At 38.8% G+C, this 17,805-nt stretch overlaps 1 protein-coding gene and 1 long non-coding RNA gene across 3 annotated transcripts in view; one reads left to right on the plus strand and one right to left on the minus strand.

Moving 5' to 3' along the window:
* The window catches only part of CFAP99 (cilia and flagella associated protein 99), a 42,920-nt gene extending 27,810 nt beyond the window's left edge, over positions 1-15,110 (plus strand). Inside the window, 6 exon segments of the mRNA XM_071753327.1 lie at positions 1,292-1,433; positions 2,871-3,022; positions 6,074-6,279; positions 12,189-12,351; positions 14,570-14,653; positions 14,655-15,110. Coding sequence (XP_071609428.1) covers positions 1,292-1,433; positions 2,871-3,022; positions 6,074-6,279; positions 12,189-12,351; positions 14,570-14,653; positions 14,655-14,741 — 834 coding nt within the window. The 3' untranslated portion in view covers positions 14,742-15,110.
* Positions 1-17,729, minus strand: part of LOC139800410 (uncharacterized) — a 46,659-nt gene extending 28,930 nt beyond the window's left edge. The window contains exons 1-2 of one of the 2 annotated variants that reach the window (XR_011727742.1): positions 17,630-17,715; positions 15,960-16,141 (exon numbers count right to left, since the gene is read on the minus strand). This is a non-coding gene — a long non-coding RNA (uncharacterized lncRNA). Of the gene's footprint in view, positions 1-15,959; positions 16,142-17,629 lie in introns of both variants that reach the window. The other variant, XR_011727741.1, reaches the window with a different exon arrangement.
* Positions 17,730-17,805: the final 76 nt, after the last annotated feature.

Consider the following 17,805-nt stretch of genomic DNA (forward strand, 5'->3'; position numbering starts at 1 on the left):
ATCTGACATGACTAGATCTCTCTTCAGGGAAAATTCAGGCAGAGAACTCTCTTTTGGATAGATACATGAAAAACTGAATATTTATGCCAAGAAGTTTCCATCTTCCACACAGTTTCCAACTTGGCAAATTACAGTTGACCAAAAATGTTGCTAGAACTTTTAATTTTTTTCCCAAACTCACATTATATTTTTCCTATAAACCACTTTTCCTGTAAACTAAACAAGTGATCAAGAAATAGCTAATACTATAGATCTAAAAGTTTTCATAGTTGCTGTCAGAGGCTTTTCTTTACTATCAGCCCACTTCACTGCTATGCCCTGTAGACAAGCCAGTACTTTTCTCTTGGCCACCTCTCACAGAAGTCTCTGCGACGTCCCATCAACTTAAGATGGGACCATAAATGTACAAGATTTTCATGAAGACCATGTTGCAAAAGGGAAACTTGCTAAATAAGTTCCTTCTCTGTCCTTAAAAAAAAATAATCTTTCACCAGTTTTGGCATTGAGTTACCATGTGTGTTTAGACAGAAAGAACTTAAAGTGAACCCTGTTATGTACAACTGAGCATAGTGTGATTGCTCACACTCATTTCAAAATTTTAATTACTCACTTTCAGAGCACATTTTATTTAACAGAAATGACCCAATATGTATAGATGTGCGGATGTGCAATTCACATTTGCTTTAACCTGACCAGTTCCAGGCAGCTCTCTTTCCTTGCCAGGAGGGCACTTTATCCATATGGAGATCTCCAGAACTACTGAGCACCAATTCTCCATTCATCAACAGCTGTCATGCTGACTCCCCTCCTTCTGTAAATCTCCACTCCTATGTAAAGGAAGGAATCTAGTCTGGGTAAATCCACTTTCCTGCTTCCTGCTAATTTCTAAAGACATAAAAAGGAAAATTATAGCCAAAGGTGGACTTCATGTTACAGGGATAGACTGTAAGCCCAAGAAGATCCTGCAGGCACACACCTGTGTATTAGATTAGCACTCTTCCTGGTTTCTCACAACCAGATCCAGATCTGGCTTTTTTTGTCTGCTTTTAGAATCATGGGAGGGAATCCTGTAGAATAGTGCAAATGTTATGGAGGGCTGTTTTGGGTAAATACAACATAGAAGACCACCCTTAAATCTGTGTCTATATGTTGTTCCCAGCCACTGTGCTTTGCTACTTTTGTGAATCATGTAGTACTTTGAATCCGCTTGTCCTTGCACTATTTCAATGATTTGAGGCCCTCAGATCACCAGTTATAAGAAATTTTGTTTACCTGTTTTTTTGGGATTTAGAAAGCAGATCTGATGCACCAGTATGCAGAGAAACGTCTCCAGGAACAGAAAGAAATGAGAGACCTGGTGGAGCAGGTCGTGGAAGGACACAAGAATGCAAAGCAAGCAAAAATAAAGCTCCAGAAATACAAGCAGCAGATAGGTATTTACATACTTATATATCTGTGTAGCAAGACCAACCTCTTCCATGGATGTGGCGCTCCAAGGTCCAACCAGGTGTCCCCGTACAATCTCACGAGTGGTGCTCTGACCAGCCTGGATCGGTGCTACTGCTCCAAAGGTGGCTAAACCAGGCCCCTGACTACCCCAGGTGTGAGCTTTTTATTGGCCCCCTAATCCTGCTCATGCAGTAGGGGCCTGCCCTAATTAGGCACAGGTGTGCTTAACACGAGGTCAAGCCCACTACCTGGCAATTATTGGCACCTGGTTGCCTCATGTCACTACATATCTGGAAAAAGAAAGATTATTCCAAATGTTCCCAAATTACCTTATTTTAGTTGGCCAATTACATTTTTTACAGAAAGTAGCAGCAAGTTGAGGGAAAGATCCAGCCTATACACTTGCATGAATGTCTGATATGAATTCCAAGACTAAGCTGGTAGTGGGTTGATCACAAATCCTAATCTACTGGTCATGGGAATTACTCTTTGCTTAAAAGGAAGAAATACAGCACTAATGTTCTGCAACTAGGTTCCCTTCCATCTAAAAGTACATATGTGAATTAATGTACTTCTTGTCAAATCAGGTTGTGAAGCTCAGATTCTTATGATTTATATAATTAAGAGAGGATTTGCCTATCAACCACTGTGAAAGAATCAGAGCTCAAAATTATTTCTTCTCCAGAAAAGACAGTCCAGAGAAGACTGTAGCTAAGAAATGAAAAGACATCCCCTACAAGGACAGTATGATAAGGGTAACAAGGTTGTATGACAAGGGATGTAACACCTCCAAGACAGACCAGTCATTAGGATGAAGGAAAACAGTATTACTTATCCCTCATTATTCTTTAAAAAAATTCCTCATTTAATGCATTAGCTAATGAAGTCCAGGCAGGAGGCTGTTCTGACTGGCAAGGCTGTACATAATCCAGTGCAACACCATTATTGTTAACATCTGTTGTATAAACCCACTACCTGTAATTGTGCATATTTTGGTGAGCAGACCCAGTAGCTCCATACTTGTACCAGTAAGAGCTGAGGTGGGCAGAGGGTATTAGCCACTCTGAAATGGTTTATAGCAAAGCCTACCAGCCTTTGTAATTATTGCATAATAACCTTTTATCAAATACTGAAAGAGTATGCACTAATTAGAACAGAAATTACAAAGTGGTAATTCAAAGTGTTTATTTTAGGTATGTATACAGTATGCTTGTGTGTTGAATAGAATGATAAGTCCTGGAGGTGGGAAGTACTTGTTTGTTTCTCTAATCATTCCTCCCACCAATGCCAGACTGTTCCCTCAAGTACCTTTAGTATTCAGTATTATTACCATTATTCACAAATGCAAATTAATTTCCCTCCAGATGGACTACTTGCTAAAATATGCAGCCAGCTAACAGAGATTAGTTCTTTTCTTTCAGTTCAGGAAGTTTGTGAAGAGAATCGGGAACTTCTTAGGCAAGCTTTGGAAGAAGAAGAGGAGAAGCTTAGGAAAAGATTTGAACTAATTCAACAAATACGAGCTCTTGAGTCTTTATCAAGCCTCAGGCACAAGTTTGTTGATTTAACAGAGGTAAGCTCAAAAGGAAAAACTACTGTTGTAAGGTAAATGTATTTGTGTATGTTTCACACATTCAGAGGAACTGTGTGCTATATGCAGATGTATTGCAGTCTGGATGCATTAGATACAGTGACCCCATGATATGAAGATTAGGTCTGAACTGGAACTGTCACAAAGTTTATGAAATGAGAAGGGTAGTTGAGGAAAAAGCCCTTGACAGGCTTGAGGAGTGTGCCCAGCTGAACCTTGTGATGTTCAGCAAGGTCAAGTGCAAGGTCCTGCATGTGGATGGAGGCAATCCTCAATACAAATACAGACTAGGGAAGGAATGGATTGGGAGTAGCCCTGCAGAGGACCTGGGTACATTGGTGGGTGAAAATTTGATATGAGCTGGCAATGTGCATGAAATCCAGAAAGCTGCATCAGAAGAAGCACAACAAGCAGGTTTAGGGAGGTGATGCCCCCTCTCTGCTCTTTTGAGACCCCTTATGGGGTATTGCATGCAGTTCTGGGGTTCTCAGCACAAGAAAAACATGGACCTGTTAGAGCAGGTCCAGAGGAAGGCCACAAAAATTATCAGAGGACTGGAGCACCTATTCAGTACATAAAGGGGCTTATAATTAAGATAGTGAAAGATATGTTTTACCAAAGCCTGTAGTGAAAAGACAAAGGGCAATAGCTTGAAACTGAGAGAGGGCAGATTTAGACTGTATATAAGGAATAAATTTTCGCAATGAGGCCAATGAGCCACTGGAACATGTTGCCCAGAGAGGTGAAAGATGCCCCATCCCTGCTAATATTCAAGGTCAGGTTGGATAGAGCTTTGAACAACTTGGTCTACTGAAAGGTATCCCTGCCTAAGGAAGGGATCTTGAGCTAGATGACCTTAAAGGTCCCTTGCAACTAAAATCATTCTATGATTCTATATCACAACTTCACAATTCTCAATACTACAACAGCATTCTTAGTGAATTACCACACACAAGGGTTGCTTGCCCTGGTTTTTTTCCCTTTCTACAAAGCCTTAGTGAAATTAAGTATGTGGCCGTAAAATTCTCATTCATTCTCATAATTTTTAAAGTACCCAGTGCTTTCCTTGATGTCACTTAAATTGCGTGAACACCACTATTATCTAGTGCACAAGTAAAAGATTTCATATTTAAGGAACTGCTTCACTGTCTTAATTGGATACTGTTGAAATGTAGACATTAAAAATACTCCATCTCTACCATTCTTTGTTTCTACAAAATCGTTTCCTAAACCTTTTTTGGTGTCTGCTTGTCATGCTTAAACACTGCCATTCATGCTTATGCCCTGTTGCAAAACATTTTCCCTTCACTTCCTGTGAACACAGTTTGATATCCATTGAGTAGTTTAAATTAGAAGCAAGGTATTACAGCCCTTGGTGTTTGCAAGTTGACTCTAAGTTGAAATCTGAGAAGGACATAAATGATCATTTCAGTATCCTGTGGTCTACATAGTTTTCTACATATCCATGTTCTCCTTCACTTGTGAGCTTGTACCATTAGATTCTTCATATTTACCAGTAATAATCCCTCTTAAATACCAATGTTGCAGCAGCAAAGAGCCAGGCCTGATTACTGACCCTGCTCTCCCCACCCACTCTCACCCTCCCTTATTATTTTCTTTCAACTCTCTTGTCTATCCCCTTGTTTCATGGATCCACTGCTCTGAATAGCCAGGGAATGGTCACTGAAGGACAAGTGCCTGTCTAGACTGCTTCATGGCATTGCAGACTGGAGAGGAGGGTCTGGAATCAGGTGAATTCTTGAAAATGACAAGCCAAGCAGCTGCCTATGACAGAGCATCCTCTCTTTTTTATTGTTTTGCTTGCTTGTTTTTATCCCATCCCTTTCATGTTCTGTTGTGTGAAAAGCTCAAGAGCAGAAAGGTAACTAATACCCAGTCAACAACTAGCTCAGTATTCAATACAAGGGTTGCTGGGTTTCTTCCTGCTAAAAAGGATTGTTTGAAAAAATGAAGGCTCTTTACCTGAATCATTTCTCTCCATTAAAATGACTCTATTGAGTTTTAGTTACACATGTTTATCATTACCACTTAATTCCAGCCTGAAAAATACCATTTGTAGCAGTGTTTGTTCTTTTGGATTCCACACCCCTCCTCCTTCATCCTTCTCAAACTTTCTAATTAATTTTTGTGTCACTAGTTCTATGGAACTAAGTAGAGCAAGGTCTTTGTGATTAAAATCCTCTAGTTCTACAACTATAGCAGAGTCAGGTTAGTATCTTGACTTCCTACACCCATAAATTGCATTATAATATGCCAGGGTACAAGATACACACCAAAGATGCGTACCAAAACTATGTTAAGATAGGCAAAGGAATATTCAGTAGTGTGAAATAGATTAAATTTTATGAAGAAAGCTACACAGAAGCTCAGTATTTATGGAGGTTTATGCAAATTTTCCATCCATACAATGGATATATAAGTAGACATGGAGACCAAAAGCATATGCAAGAACAAGTTTCACAAATCTGTTAAGAAATTATCTGTCCTTAGATGAAAACTTAGAAGCAGAAATCTCATTACATCTCAGAATCAGGCTCTTTATCATTTTTATTGAGAAGCAGATTTTTAAAAGCTTTGATTAAACATCCCCTTTTTAATAATTTAACTTTGGGCATTAAGATCTTAATTTCCTGGGTATGAAACATTTTAGTTTAAAGTTTGTTTCCTGTTTGCATTTAAAAACTGCAAAAAACTTATTAAAACTGAAAGATGAGTCAACTAGAATTTCTTTGGACAGTAAATACATTAATCCACTAATGATTAATCAACTGTGTATCTGAATGCTTTTTCAATAAATGTTTCATGAACCTTGTGTTTTTACACATAAGAAAGATAAACTCTATGCCTTAAAAACAGCTTGTAAATAAGTTAGGTTAGGGCCAACCCAGTATTTTTGGAAGTCAAAATATATACAGCATGATCTGGAACACAATCAAAATATTCTGGTTTTACTCTTTTATTCTCCCTTTGGTATTTGCAGTGTTATTTAAATGTTTATTTCGTGTTCTCCAGACTGGTGGCCATGGTTTAATTTGTGAAATGTCAATAGTAGAATTACGTGAACGCCTCGCTCTACTCAGAGAAGCACAGAAGGCAGCAGAGGAAGAGAAGAGAGACCAGATAATTCATGAAAAACAAGCTAAGGAACAACTTCTTCTAGACAAACTGGACCAGATTTCTGTGTTCAGAGCAGAACTTGGACGAGCAGCTGCTTTAAAGTCAGTATAAAACAGCATGTGACATTTAAGGCATTGCAACTTTGTTAATATTGTGCTAACCCTTGAAGAGAAAAACAACTAGAGAGCAGAATATTGCCCTTTTATAGGGCTTTTGTCAAGGATTACACTGGGACCAGAATTTCCTTTTTATCCTTGGAAATAATGTGCATCTGATTTAACAAATGTTTTTCATAAGTTTGAATTTATGGTTGAAGGCACTCTGTAGGGTAATGTTCACAGTATTGCACTAGGAGTCAGAGCCAATATATATTAAGAAAGAAATTATGCCTTTCTTATTTTGCTTTTCAGTTTATCAGAACTAATTTGATGCTATTAGAATCATTCTAGCTTGCACTTAAAGAGGTTTCTCATTTTCATCTAAACCAACACATTAAGGCTAGTTTTCTTCCTTGAACTTAATTTGTTAGGTGAAAAGGCAGGCCTTATTTTAAAAGCTAAAAATATTTCAGGAAGATTTACTGAAAACAATTATAAGTTATAAATTATAGCAGTAGATCAAAGATAAATCTTTACTTACAGGCTCTCTGATCAAATTTTGTATTCATTATTCGTATTTATTATTCATTATCATATTTATAATTCATTGTCAGAAAAGGTCCATAACCATCATAGATGCTCACAAATGCAGAAGAACAGGTCCTTTTCACAGAGTTTAAACTCTAAGTTAAAGCTATGTACAAATAAAGCTGAGAAAGAAGAAAGCCTATGTAAAAGTGTAAAATATGGCACACCTCTTGACCTTACACTATTTTTACTTCACTTTGACTATTTATCATTGTTTTCTTGCAATTTGTCTTTCACCTTTTCCCTCCTGTGAGTTTGAGAGGTCAAGCCTTACCCTATTTCTTCCGCAACAGGCTGTTCAGGTTGACATCGTGAAGAGAGATCCTAAAAACACATCTGCAGATGGATCTTAAAATTCTATTTATTGCAAAGATACCAAAGATGGCTTCTTAGAGTTAAATTCATATTATTGATTTATCATCCAGTTGTAAATCTCAGTTACAGAAGGCACTATTGACATACTCATTTAACCAGTTTTCTCTAGTCCCAGCTCTAATTTGGTTTGTTGATGACAGTTAATCTCCAAAGACTGGGGTTTTACTATGTTAGTACTTCAGAAGATAGTTTAATGAATTGAATGAATCAATAACTGCAGCTGCAGTGGATTAATTGCATGGATAAGGTGACTCTCTCTTCTATGGCATATATTGAGAAAAGATTTTAAGACTGAAGAACCTGAAATAGAGTTGAAGCTGGAAATACACTCTCATCACTTAATGTTAACTGTTGTGAGAGCCTGTAGGAGCAACTCAATCAAACCACTGCTTTCCACTAGAGATGCAAACTTGGCACTAAGAACTTGTATACTATATAAAACCTGTTTCATAGTAACTCCTTGAAGAATCATTTGTTATCCTGGATGTGCAGTTTGTGAATTTTTTGTACAGTACTGTGTTTTTTTAAAATAGACTCTTTGGCTTAATTCAGATCTAAAACTGTTCTTATCCTGGGAAAAGCTTGACTGAGAAGCTAACGTTGATTCACTTTTTGTCCTGACACTTGAAATGCCAGCCTGGCATGCCAAAGATGGTAGAATCCAAATTAAATTAAAAACTTAATTTAAAAGCTTCTACTCAGGCTCATGATAACAAACACTGTAATTTTAGTGGAGCTCTGTTTGCTCTCCAAAAAAAAAAAAAAATAAAAAATTGCAGATATAATAGATTTTAGAAGACATCTCCTTTCATGGCTCCCAGGCAACCCATGTATGCAACTTGGGAACATCTACTATCAAAAGGCATAATCAAAGTGTACCTGAAATGTTATTCCTTGGGAGTGTATTTAATGCAAAATGGCCTATTTACAAATGCTAGACACTTTGCTGCAGCTTTGATTTCTCTCTAAACAAACTATAGGCTTTGCATATAATTTACAGATCCTATACCCTGAAATACCTATCAAGTCAGTGTGAGAGATTAATTGCTTGGGCTGTCTTATATATGGCTCAAGAGATGTAAAAAGTAAATATTTACATTTACAGAATTAATAATTATAGGGATAGAACAGTAAATCTTCCCAAAGGTCCTTATAAGATAGCCATCATCATAGCATCAATATAAAATTACATGTTATACCTTAAATAGCATTATGTTGAAGGTCACTGCTAATCAGTTGAAGTATGGCAGCTAAGCTTTGCTGAACAAATGTGCCTTAGTGTCAGCTGGAGTTTAACTGGGTCCCTACCAAGCAGGTTTCTTTCAGTATCATTTACAAACAGACAGCCATCAACACGAAAGAAGCACATTGAGCAAGCATGTAATGAGCAATGTTGAACAAAATAGGAAATGGAACATGAAAAATTACAGAGACATCAGCCTTGAATAGACTGCAAGCTGTGACATCTATCACAGCAGTAGCTTTGTAAGTGCATGCAAAACACTTCAATCAATTCAGTATATAGGCAGGACATCCCATTAACTGCTAGAATTTCACATGGTATGAAAATCAGAACTGGCCTGTGAAGTGGACAAAAATTTGAATTCTCAGCTTTTGAACACAAGTACCAAAAGATTTATGAGTGTTTGAATAGTGCTAATGTACTAAAGTTATGAGCCTGTGTCCCTGAGGTAAAACTGCTTTTCATTCCCATGAGGCTACTTCTATTACTGCAAGGAGAATAATGCATTAAGAATCAAAAGCAAAGGCAGAGCCAGACTCTTCTCAGTGGTGACCAATGAGAGGACAAGAGGCACAAACTGAAACACAGGAGGTTCCCTTTCTATACCAAGAAACACTTCTGTCCTGTGAGGTTGGCTGGGTGCTGGCACAGGTTACCCAGAGAGGCTGTGGCAGTCTCCATCGGTGGAGATATTTAAAAGTCTTCTGGACAAACATGGGATGTCAACTGCATTTTACAATGCCTGTAGTATTATTTGAAGTGGAAAGACACTTAAATTTTACCCATCACTGATGGAATTGTTCTGTACCTTCTTATAATGAGCCAAAGTCTTTCTGCTGTTGACTGTACAAACAGCTTGCACAGAAAGTGAATACAGAATGAAATCAGTAGTAAAGAAATTGTTGCTGTTTTCTTTTATATTCTTTTTCTGTTGAATCTTTCATTAAACCTGTTTCCTCTTTTGAGCAGTTTACATGTCCACTGCACACCACTACAAAGTTCCATAAGCATGTTCAGCAGTCTCATGTTATTACTTAACACTAAAAGACACTTCCTAAAAAAGGTCACTAAGCAAAATCCAGAGTTTGTTAAACCATTTCAAATACATATGGATGTAAAAAAATTTTTTTAAGTCTTTGGTAGGGAATTTTTCTTTTGATTATGGCAGACTCAAAAGGGACAGAAAACTCTTGTCTAAGAGCAAATGAGAGGAGAGGAGAGGAGAGGAGAAGAGAGGAGAGGAGAGGAGAGGAGAGCAGAGCAGAGCAGAGCAGAGCAGAGGAGAGCAGAGGAGAGCAGAGGAGAGCAGAGGAGAGCAGAGGAGAGCAGAGGAGAGCAGAGGAGAGGAGAGGAGAGGAGAGGAAAAATCTTCTGGATCAAAGATTTGACATTACATTTTAGGAAATAGAATTGTTCTTAAACACTAGTTTTCATTCAGGGTGCTCATTCAACACAAGCAGCTGGTAAATAAATGTAAAAGTAAAATTAAAATTGTTTCTGCATACATTTTTTCATAAACTTTCACATAGTGTTCTATTGAATCTGGACATGATTTTTCCAACTATTTACCACCACATTCTCACTGGCTGTTACTTCCTTTGGAAATACATGATGGGGAGTGACAGAAATCACAGGAACTTTTTCTATATTCAGTCCTGAAAGTTCTCAACTGACTATCATAGAAGAACACAATTCTAATATTTCTTTTTTCATTCCTCCCCTCTTTGAATTTCTGTCATGTGGTGTAGCATCTGAAAATCTACAGGATTGGCAGCTTTTTGAAATGGCATAGATGACTTGGCCTGTGACATCATGGAGAAGGGGACTGAATGTTAGTCTGAGGATAAGCAACTGTTTACAATGTTAATTCAGAGGCAGCTACTGCTGCTTCACAATGTTAAAACTCCTGCTTTATTTCCTGTAATTGTATTTATAAGAATCTGGATTTTCATGTAATGAAAGGTTTTGTTATTTATTCTCACTAAAATATGTAATCAAGTGGCTACGCAAAACCTCATTGTTCTATTCTCCTGAACCCATTGGAATGGAATACCCTGATACAATGCAAATAGATGTAATCTAGGTTCCCAATTAGATTAAATTATAGTACCTAGATTTTAGATGTACAGAATAGGGTTAAAAATTAATCTCGGTGTAGCAGAATATGTCACAGTATTCAAGTGGCTAAGGAAGAGTTATCCCAACCAGACAGCATGAGACAAGCAGCAGAGATGTTAAGAAGTGTCTCAGGGAAGCAGCTGGAACTGAGAAGCCAAGCTAAACTATGCCCATTATTTAGAGTTCTCAGTCACCTTTCAGAATGTAACACAGCTCAAATGTACCCTTCGTTTAGTTCCTGAGGATTTTAGAAACTGCAGTCCAGAATGGTTTGTCTGAAGAATACCTGCTATTATGGAGGGTTCTCTGTTAGCAAAGATGAAGCTAACAAGGCAAACAAAGGCTATCTCTCCCAAGATGAAAGTGTTGGGATCCCTGGAGGCTTGATAGAGACACTTCTTAGGACAAATTGGTGGTTTTAGCATCACAAGGAACTTCTCCCTTCTTCCCCTTCATCCAGCACTTTGAGAAGAGTGTGCCCTTTACTGAGAACACTGTGGCATAAGACCCAAGAGATAAGGGAAGAATGTTGTAAAACACTGCCAAGGAGCAACCTGCTTGTGAAATCAGTGCTGCCACTGACAGAACAGCAGTTTATAGGACTGGCTGAACAATGCCCCAGTGCATTCTGCTCTGGGTCATTTTGAGTCTTAATCTGGTTTCCTATGAAAGCAATTGTAATGTTGCACCACTGCAATATAAAAGGACCTTTTATAAAACTACCTTTGCCCAGATGAAAGAAGGCATCAAATCTAACCTGGTTATGAATTATATGATTATGTATATTCTTTGGTAGACCTGATATTTACTTTAGCTCTGAATTTGTCCAGAAAATCACAACTGCTTATGACATATTAATACTACAGCTTGATCATACCGTGCCAGATTCAAGGGCAACATTAAATGAAAGAGAAAGATGGATGTTAAGTAAGGCACTGTGCAAGGTGAGGCAACCTACACTAAGAAGCTGTGAGTAAATTGTGCCAGCTGTGTGAAAGTAAGCAGAACGAGATAAAAATGTAAACTCCAGAGGACAGAAAAATAGGTACAAAAGAAGGAAAAAATGGAAGACTATCTGTTAACCTCTTTCTTACACCTTACTTTTGAGCTGCACATTATGCACGTATAGACCCACCAACCTTAATTGATACATCACCATCCCAAAAATTCTGAATCTGGGTATTGAGATTATATAGAAAAGAACATCTTTACTTTGCCAATGAGATGAATACTTGTGATCAAATAAGGAAAATTTCCTAATTCTCACAGCAAAAAGCTGAAATATTATCACAGGTTTTGCACATGCTTTTGCTGAAGAATGTCATGTCAGGCTTTAAATATCTCAGGTATTGTCACCATGCACCCTGTGGAAAAATTATTCTATACCATTTAGTAATACTGTTCTGTAAGCAACAAGCAGCAAGCTGTGATACCATATTCATTGAGCTATATAATTTAAACCTATTTTGAGTCTAGCTGGCTCCCAGAAGCAAGGGAAAACTCGTTATTACCAAGATGAAATAAATATATTCAGATGGATTTATTCTGTGGGTTGATATTATTTTACCTGCTTTTTTTGATTTTGCAGGCAAGAAGAAAAGAAAAGAAAGTCCCAGTCTGGTGAAAGGCCTATGAAAGATGAACGCATTCTAAACCTGCAGAAAAAGATTGCAGAAAAAACAATGGAGCGTAAAAAGCAAGCAGAACTCTTAAAGGTTACCCCTCAGAAAACCAGCACCGCATCAAGGAAGGTCTGGGAGCTACATAAGGAGAAAATCTCTGCAGGAAACCTGCTGCTCACAGACCTTTGCTCAGCTGCCAGCACTGGCAGGGGGCAGAGGCAGATGGTGCCATACATGACTGGCAGTAGCAATGCCCTGCTTCCTGCACGGGCATGATTGTCCCAAACCATGGCCATGACCTCACCTTCCTGTCACACATTCTGCTGCCACAGGGCTTATCCATGTGACAGTTTCCCACTCCTAATGCCACACACTTGCATCCCTTCAAAACACCATCTTACCCCTGTCTCTAACTTCTGCCTTTCTCAGTCTCCTGTCACACACATCTCATTACACCAGAAGGGTGCTCGCCTCCTCTCTCACCCAAGGCATGTTCCAGTTTATTACTCCCATGGTTTTTACATCACTTTTCCTCAGCCTGGTCCCACAGCATTGGATGGAAGCACCAAGAGGCCTGGAGGCTTTATGCTGGTTCACGTGGGTTCTGCTTCCTTGGCAAATATCTAAAGAGAAGCAGTGAGGGACTGGTGTTCCTGCTGCTGCTGCTGCCTCTGCATGCCCAGTATTTAGAAGTGGTTCACGTACCAGTGATTGTGTGTGTACCACAGGACACGGAACACTGCAGTGAACAGTCATGCTGGGATCACTTTTCAAACAGTGTACTAGCCCAGTGTAAAATTAGAACTAAACTTCCTAGACCATTACCTACCTCAGTTTAACGCCAACTCTATACTGCTTTTGTGAGAAAGTTAGATTAAGCTGAATTCAATGGAGATGAAAATTGTATTTTTCATATGTGCATAGTTGAAATACCAAGTGCAAGACAGTGCAATCTTTCAGAATATCAGTGTTTCCTTCCTTAAGGATCCCCATTTCAGGCAAGCAAAACATATAGATGCTTATGTAGACAAGGAGGTCAATCCCTTTTAGCAAATCAAACACTGAGGGCCTATTTGAAGAAAGCATTTCCTAAACTGAGATGACATTTGAACACCTGCTTAAACACTTTGCTGAATGGAGTCCAGACTATAGTAGAAGTAATAAAGGCAGACTTAAAAGGAAAGCAGCCATATAATTACAAATATGAGACATCAAAGAGAAATTATTAATTCAAAGCTAGAAATTCTGACTACCTGATGTGGGCCTGTACGAGTGCTGTGGTGGCATATGAATGAGCTGAAAAGCCAGGGTTTGAAAGTTGTTTTGATACCAGATTTTGTCTCTTTCTTGAGCTTAGCTTTACACAGGAAGTCTCATAAAAGGTCACAGTATTTTTGTTAAATTTCTGTTAAAAGCTTAAGAAACCCTTAAAAAAAAAAAAAAAGGGGGAACAAATCAAGGTTACTATAAATTATTTAGCTGATTTGATGTATCTTCCATCAGTGCTATTCAGCTCCACATGACCCTATCCAAATGTTAGTAGAGGGAAGTGGGTCAGTTCTGGTCAGATATATTCAGCAGCAATTTTTATTATAGTTGAACTGTGTATTGCTGAAAATGGTGTTGGTGTGACTATAGGGAAATTTCCATCTCCAGTTATCATGCAGTAGGTATCTGCTACTTTTTAGGTTCCTCCAGAAGTAGGAAAAAAAGTTACACTAATGGCTTTTATTAAATTTCCAAGTCCAGACTGTGATTTCAGTTACAGCCCTTTAAGGCCAATGGGTTTGTGCTGATATAAGTCAAGGTAATGTTTGCTTATAAATCACTTTTATATTCTTAGTAAAACAGAATTTATATTGCCTTTTGGAAAACTAACCATAAGAAAAAATACCGTTAATGAAAAATATGTACTTTTCTAACATTTTAAGCAAAGAATCAGATGAAAAAGTAGCAGTTCTCTATTCTGAACAGTTTTTGGAAATGCTCCCTTGTGAACCTGGCTTTTGAGTCAGAAAACCAGTAAAGTCGGATAGGATTTATACAATTGTTCATTTATGGCTTCAAGAATAAACTGCTGGCAAAGAGAGAACATAAGGCAGAAGCATTGGAACATACTATCCAAAAGTAGTTTTATCCTCACTAAACATTTTGTGGAGTGTTGCAGCTGTGTCCAATTCATCCTAAACAGGGCAACCCAAATCAAGTTACCTTCCTTTTCATCAGGCCCAGTTTGATGTGGATGAGATCCCCAATCATGCTACCAAATAAACTGTGTTGCCAGCCAGCCAGATTATCAAGTAGAAGTATTCTGTGCAGTCTGATCATTTGTGTGTCTTTTCTGCAGGATTCTTGGCAATGGAACCACTGGAAAGAACTGGAAGAGAGTCGGGAAAGACAGGTCAAGATCCTTCAATATGGCTCCACATCCAGAGAGAGAAACAGCTCAGAAAATGTCTACCAATGAGGCACCAAGAAGTGGAGCCACAGTCTGTATATTACTCTCTGAAGTAAAATAAAATATATCTGGAACAAATTCAGGCCTGCTGGAAATATCCCAGTATGCCTATTTACTACCAAGTTGGATTTTAACATTTACTTCACCTTTACAATGAGATTACAAAATTTTGGGTCATATATGCACAACAGAATAAAAATGTGTTAATTTTTTATAATAGAATTTTATTTTTAAGCTACAAGGATACTTTTTTTTTTCTCTTTGAAGTAGAAGTTTGAAGAAATGTAAACTTTACCATCAGATATCCTACAGCAGAATGGCAAACATCTGGGCAAGAACGTTGAGATCTGTATTTCTGTTATCATTGTACACTATGCCATGGTTTGCTATGCTCATCTTCCAAAAGAATAAAAATTAGGGCAAAAACCAATCAGCATTTGTTTACATATACATCTTTTCAGTAGGTATGGTCAGCCCAAATTCCTAACATGTCTTCTTACATCACAGTAGCTGTGTGTAAGAGGACCACTGGTTTCAACACTGGTTTTAGAGGATGAGAAAAAAAATGTCTAGAGCTTTTTGATGGTGCAATAACCTCCAGGAGCCAAAGACTAGATTCAGTGACTCAGACAGATCGTCCCTCTTATTTGCAGATAAGAATCTCTTCAGTCTTTAACCAGTGGAAGCAGAACATAACATTGCTTGGTCTCTCTAGGGAGCAGCTTCCAGAAAAAGTCAAAATTCTGTCACTCATGTAGAAAATAATTTGCCCTCTATGATAATTTCTATTCTGTGTAAAACAGCCTTTAAATCACAAGATTTATTCTAGGCACAAAGCCAAGGAGGATATAAATCAGAATTAAAATCTGCATAGCAATAAGACTATGGAATGTATTTCTATTTTACTTCAATGCCAGTTAGTAAGTGTTTAATTATGGCTATTGCAAATATTTAAATTGAAGGAGACTGCTGCTGACACTAGACTCTGGCAGCTGCTTTTAATGTTCTCACAACATTACATTTCTCACTTCTTACTGAAGCTTTATGGAATTCTTTTGTTGCCACCTAGCTGTGAAGATCACTTCCACAAGCTGGTAAAATGTGCTTTATTTTCATTCAAAGTAGACACTATGGTAGTTCACAAAAGTAATGTAGGACTCGTGCTCAGTAGGAAAAGTTATGCAACATAGAGTGTGAAAAGAAAGAGTGATAGCACAACTCTAGTGAAAACTATGACACTATGTCTGGTGTCAAACAGTAACAGCTTAAAACAACAAACCTTTAATGGCAGGGAGTTTGTCTTCCTTTGTTGTTGTTCAGCATTCTGTTGCATTGTGTTCCAGAAGAGCAAAGTCATGTGGTGACTAAAACACCTCAGTTTTCCAGAAGCTAGCAATGAACAGAGCTGACAGTCATAGAGATTGCATTGCTGAGTAGTTCCTCTTAAACTTTTTGATGCATCTGGCTTTTTGAAGATATAATTTAAAAAAAAAAAATAAAAATTAAGCAACAGGAAGGCAGGTGTAACTGAGTAGGTAATAAGGAAAGTTCAAAAACCCATCATACTGTATGCTTCTTTCCTTGGGATGTTGGTCTAGTTTTCAAAATTCATAACTATTTCCTTCTCCATATTTTCCCTGATTTTAAATGAAAGGACTGTAGAGGAATCCCAATAATGCAGCTGTGGAACTTTTACCTTACAAAGTTAAAAATAGCCCTATTGCTACTTTGGGATCTGATGCGTAGAGTGAGTTTCAGAATCAATGTTTTGAGGACCATAAAAGAATGTATTTCTGGTAAAATATCAATATATTTGTGTATTGATATAACAATATCCCCTATTAATTTTTCGGTGAGGGCAGGTAACATAATACACAAAATAACTCTAAAAATACCACATTCCCCCTGACAAACATGCATATCTTGATGTTGGAGGCAGCAGACCCCATCCAGGACCACTCAGTCCCTGGCCATTGGAACATCTTCTGTAGGATACTTGTTCTCACAATGTGGTACAGGGAAACCTAAGATGATTCAATACAGAGCCAGCAAAGGTCTGGTAGGACTTGGTAGAGTTGTAGTACATGAGCAGCTGAAACACCATTTGAGCCAGGTGAGATTTGAAGCAATACAGCTGGATTCACACTGCTGGCTCTGCCAGTGTCTGTGGCACAGCCCATCCACAACCTGCTGGATCCACACACAGATAATTGAAAATCATCAATTTGTACTTTTGTACCCACCACACTCCATGGAAACACAGATGCATGAATAATTCATGATTCATTTATTTGCACGTTTTTAACACAATTCACAGCCAAGAAGATGAGTGTAAGTGAACAAGGCTGACTCTTAAATCACCTCACAAAAAACTCTCACCAAATCAGAGGTTTCACCTGTCTCATCGTGGTGACAAACCCTTTCACTGCTGAAACCTGAACATTCCAGAGGTCTCTTATTTCAGTGTAAATGGCCAGACCATAAAAGCCTTCATAAGAAAGCGAAAGAGGCACAGGCTACCTGAGGAAGTCAAGAGGTTTCAGCCCTGTGCTTGAGCATTGGGTGCTCACTTCTGTCACTGCTGAATGCCTCTCGGCTCCTTCTTCCAAATCAGTCCCAATAAAGCCCAAGCTCTGTGTCTGCCTGGCCAGGTGATCTGACCTAGTGGGAAAAAACCCTTTTTGACAGTGAGGTGAGAGCATTATGACACCTCTGCAAGCATTCCTAACGAGCTGCATAGAGGGTCTGGGCTAATTATGCCACAGGTAACCATCTCCCACATTGACGGCGCTGAGGAGTTTTGCTCAATGCATTGGAAGCATTTCCATGAGACTGATATGGGGGTCAGGGGGAACCCCTAAAGGTCACACACACACCCCAGTACAGCACTGCAGAGCATAGCAAAAGCAAAGCCTTGCCTTGGCTGTCCCTTGCAGGGTCCGAACTAACCTTGAGACCGCGGAGAAGTGTCCGAGGATCACCCCGCGTACCCCAGGCAGCGCCCGCCCCGCCGTGAGGGGCCCAGTACAGGCCGCACGCCCGCTCCGCCCCACTGCGCGGGGAACTACAACTCCCAGCACCCCCCGGGGCCGGATAAGAGGCGGGGCCTCCCCCCTCACCGCGAC

This window comes from Heliangelus exortis, chromosome 10 (assembly GCF_036169615.1).
Source record: "Heliangelus exortis chromosome 10, bHelExo1.hap1, whole genome shotgun sequence".
Lineage (NCBI taxonomy): Eukaryota > Metazoa > Chordata > Aves > Apodiformes > Trochilidae > Heliangelus > Heliangelus exortis.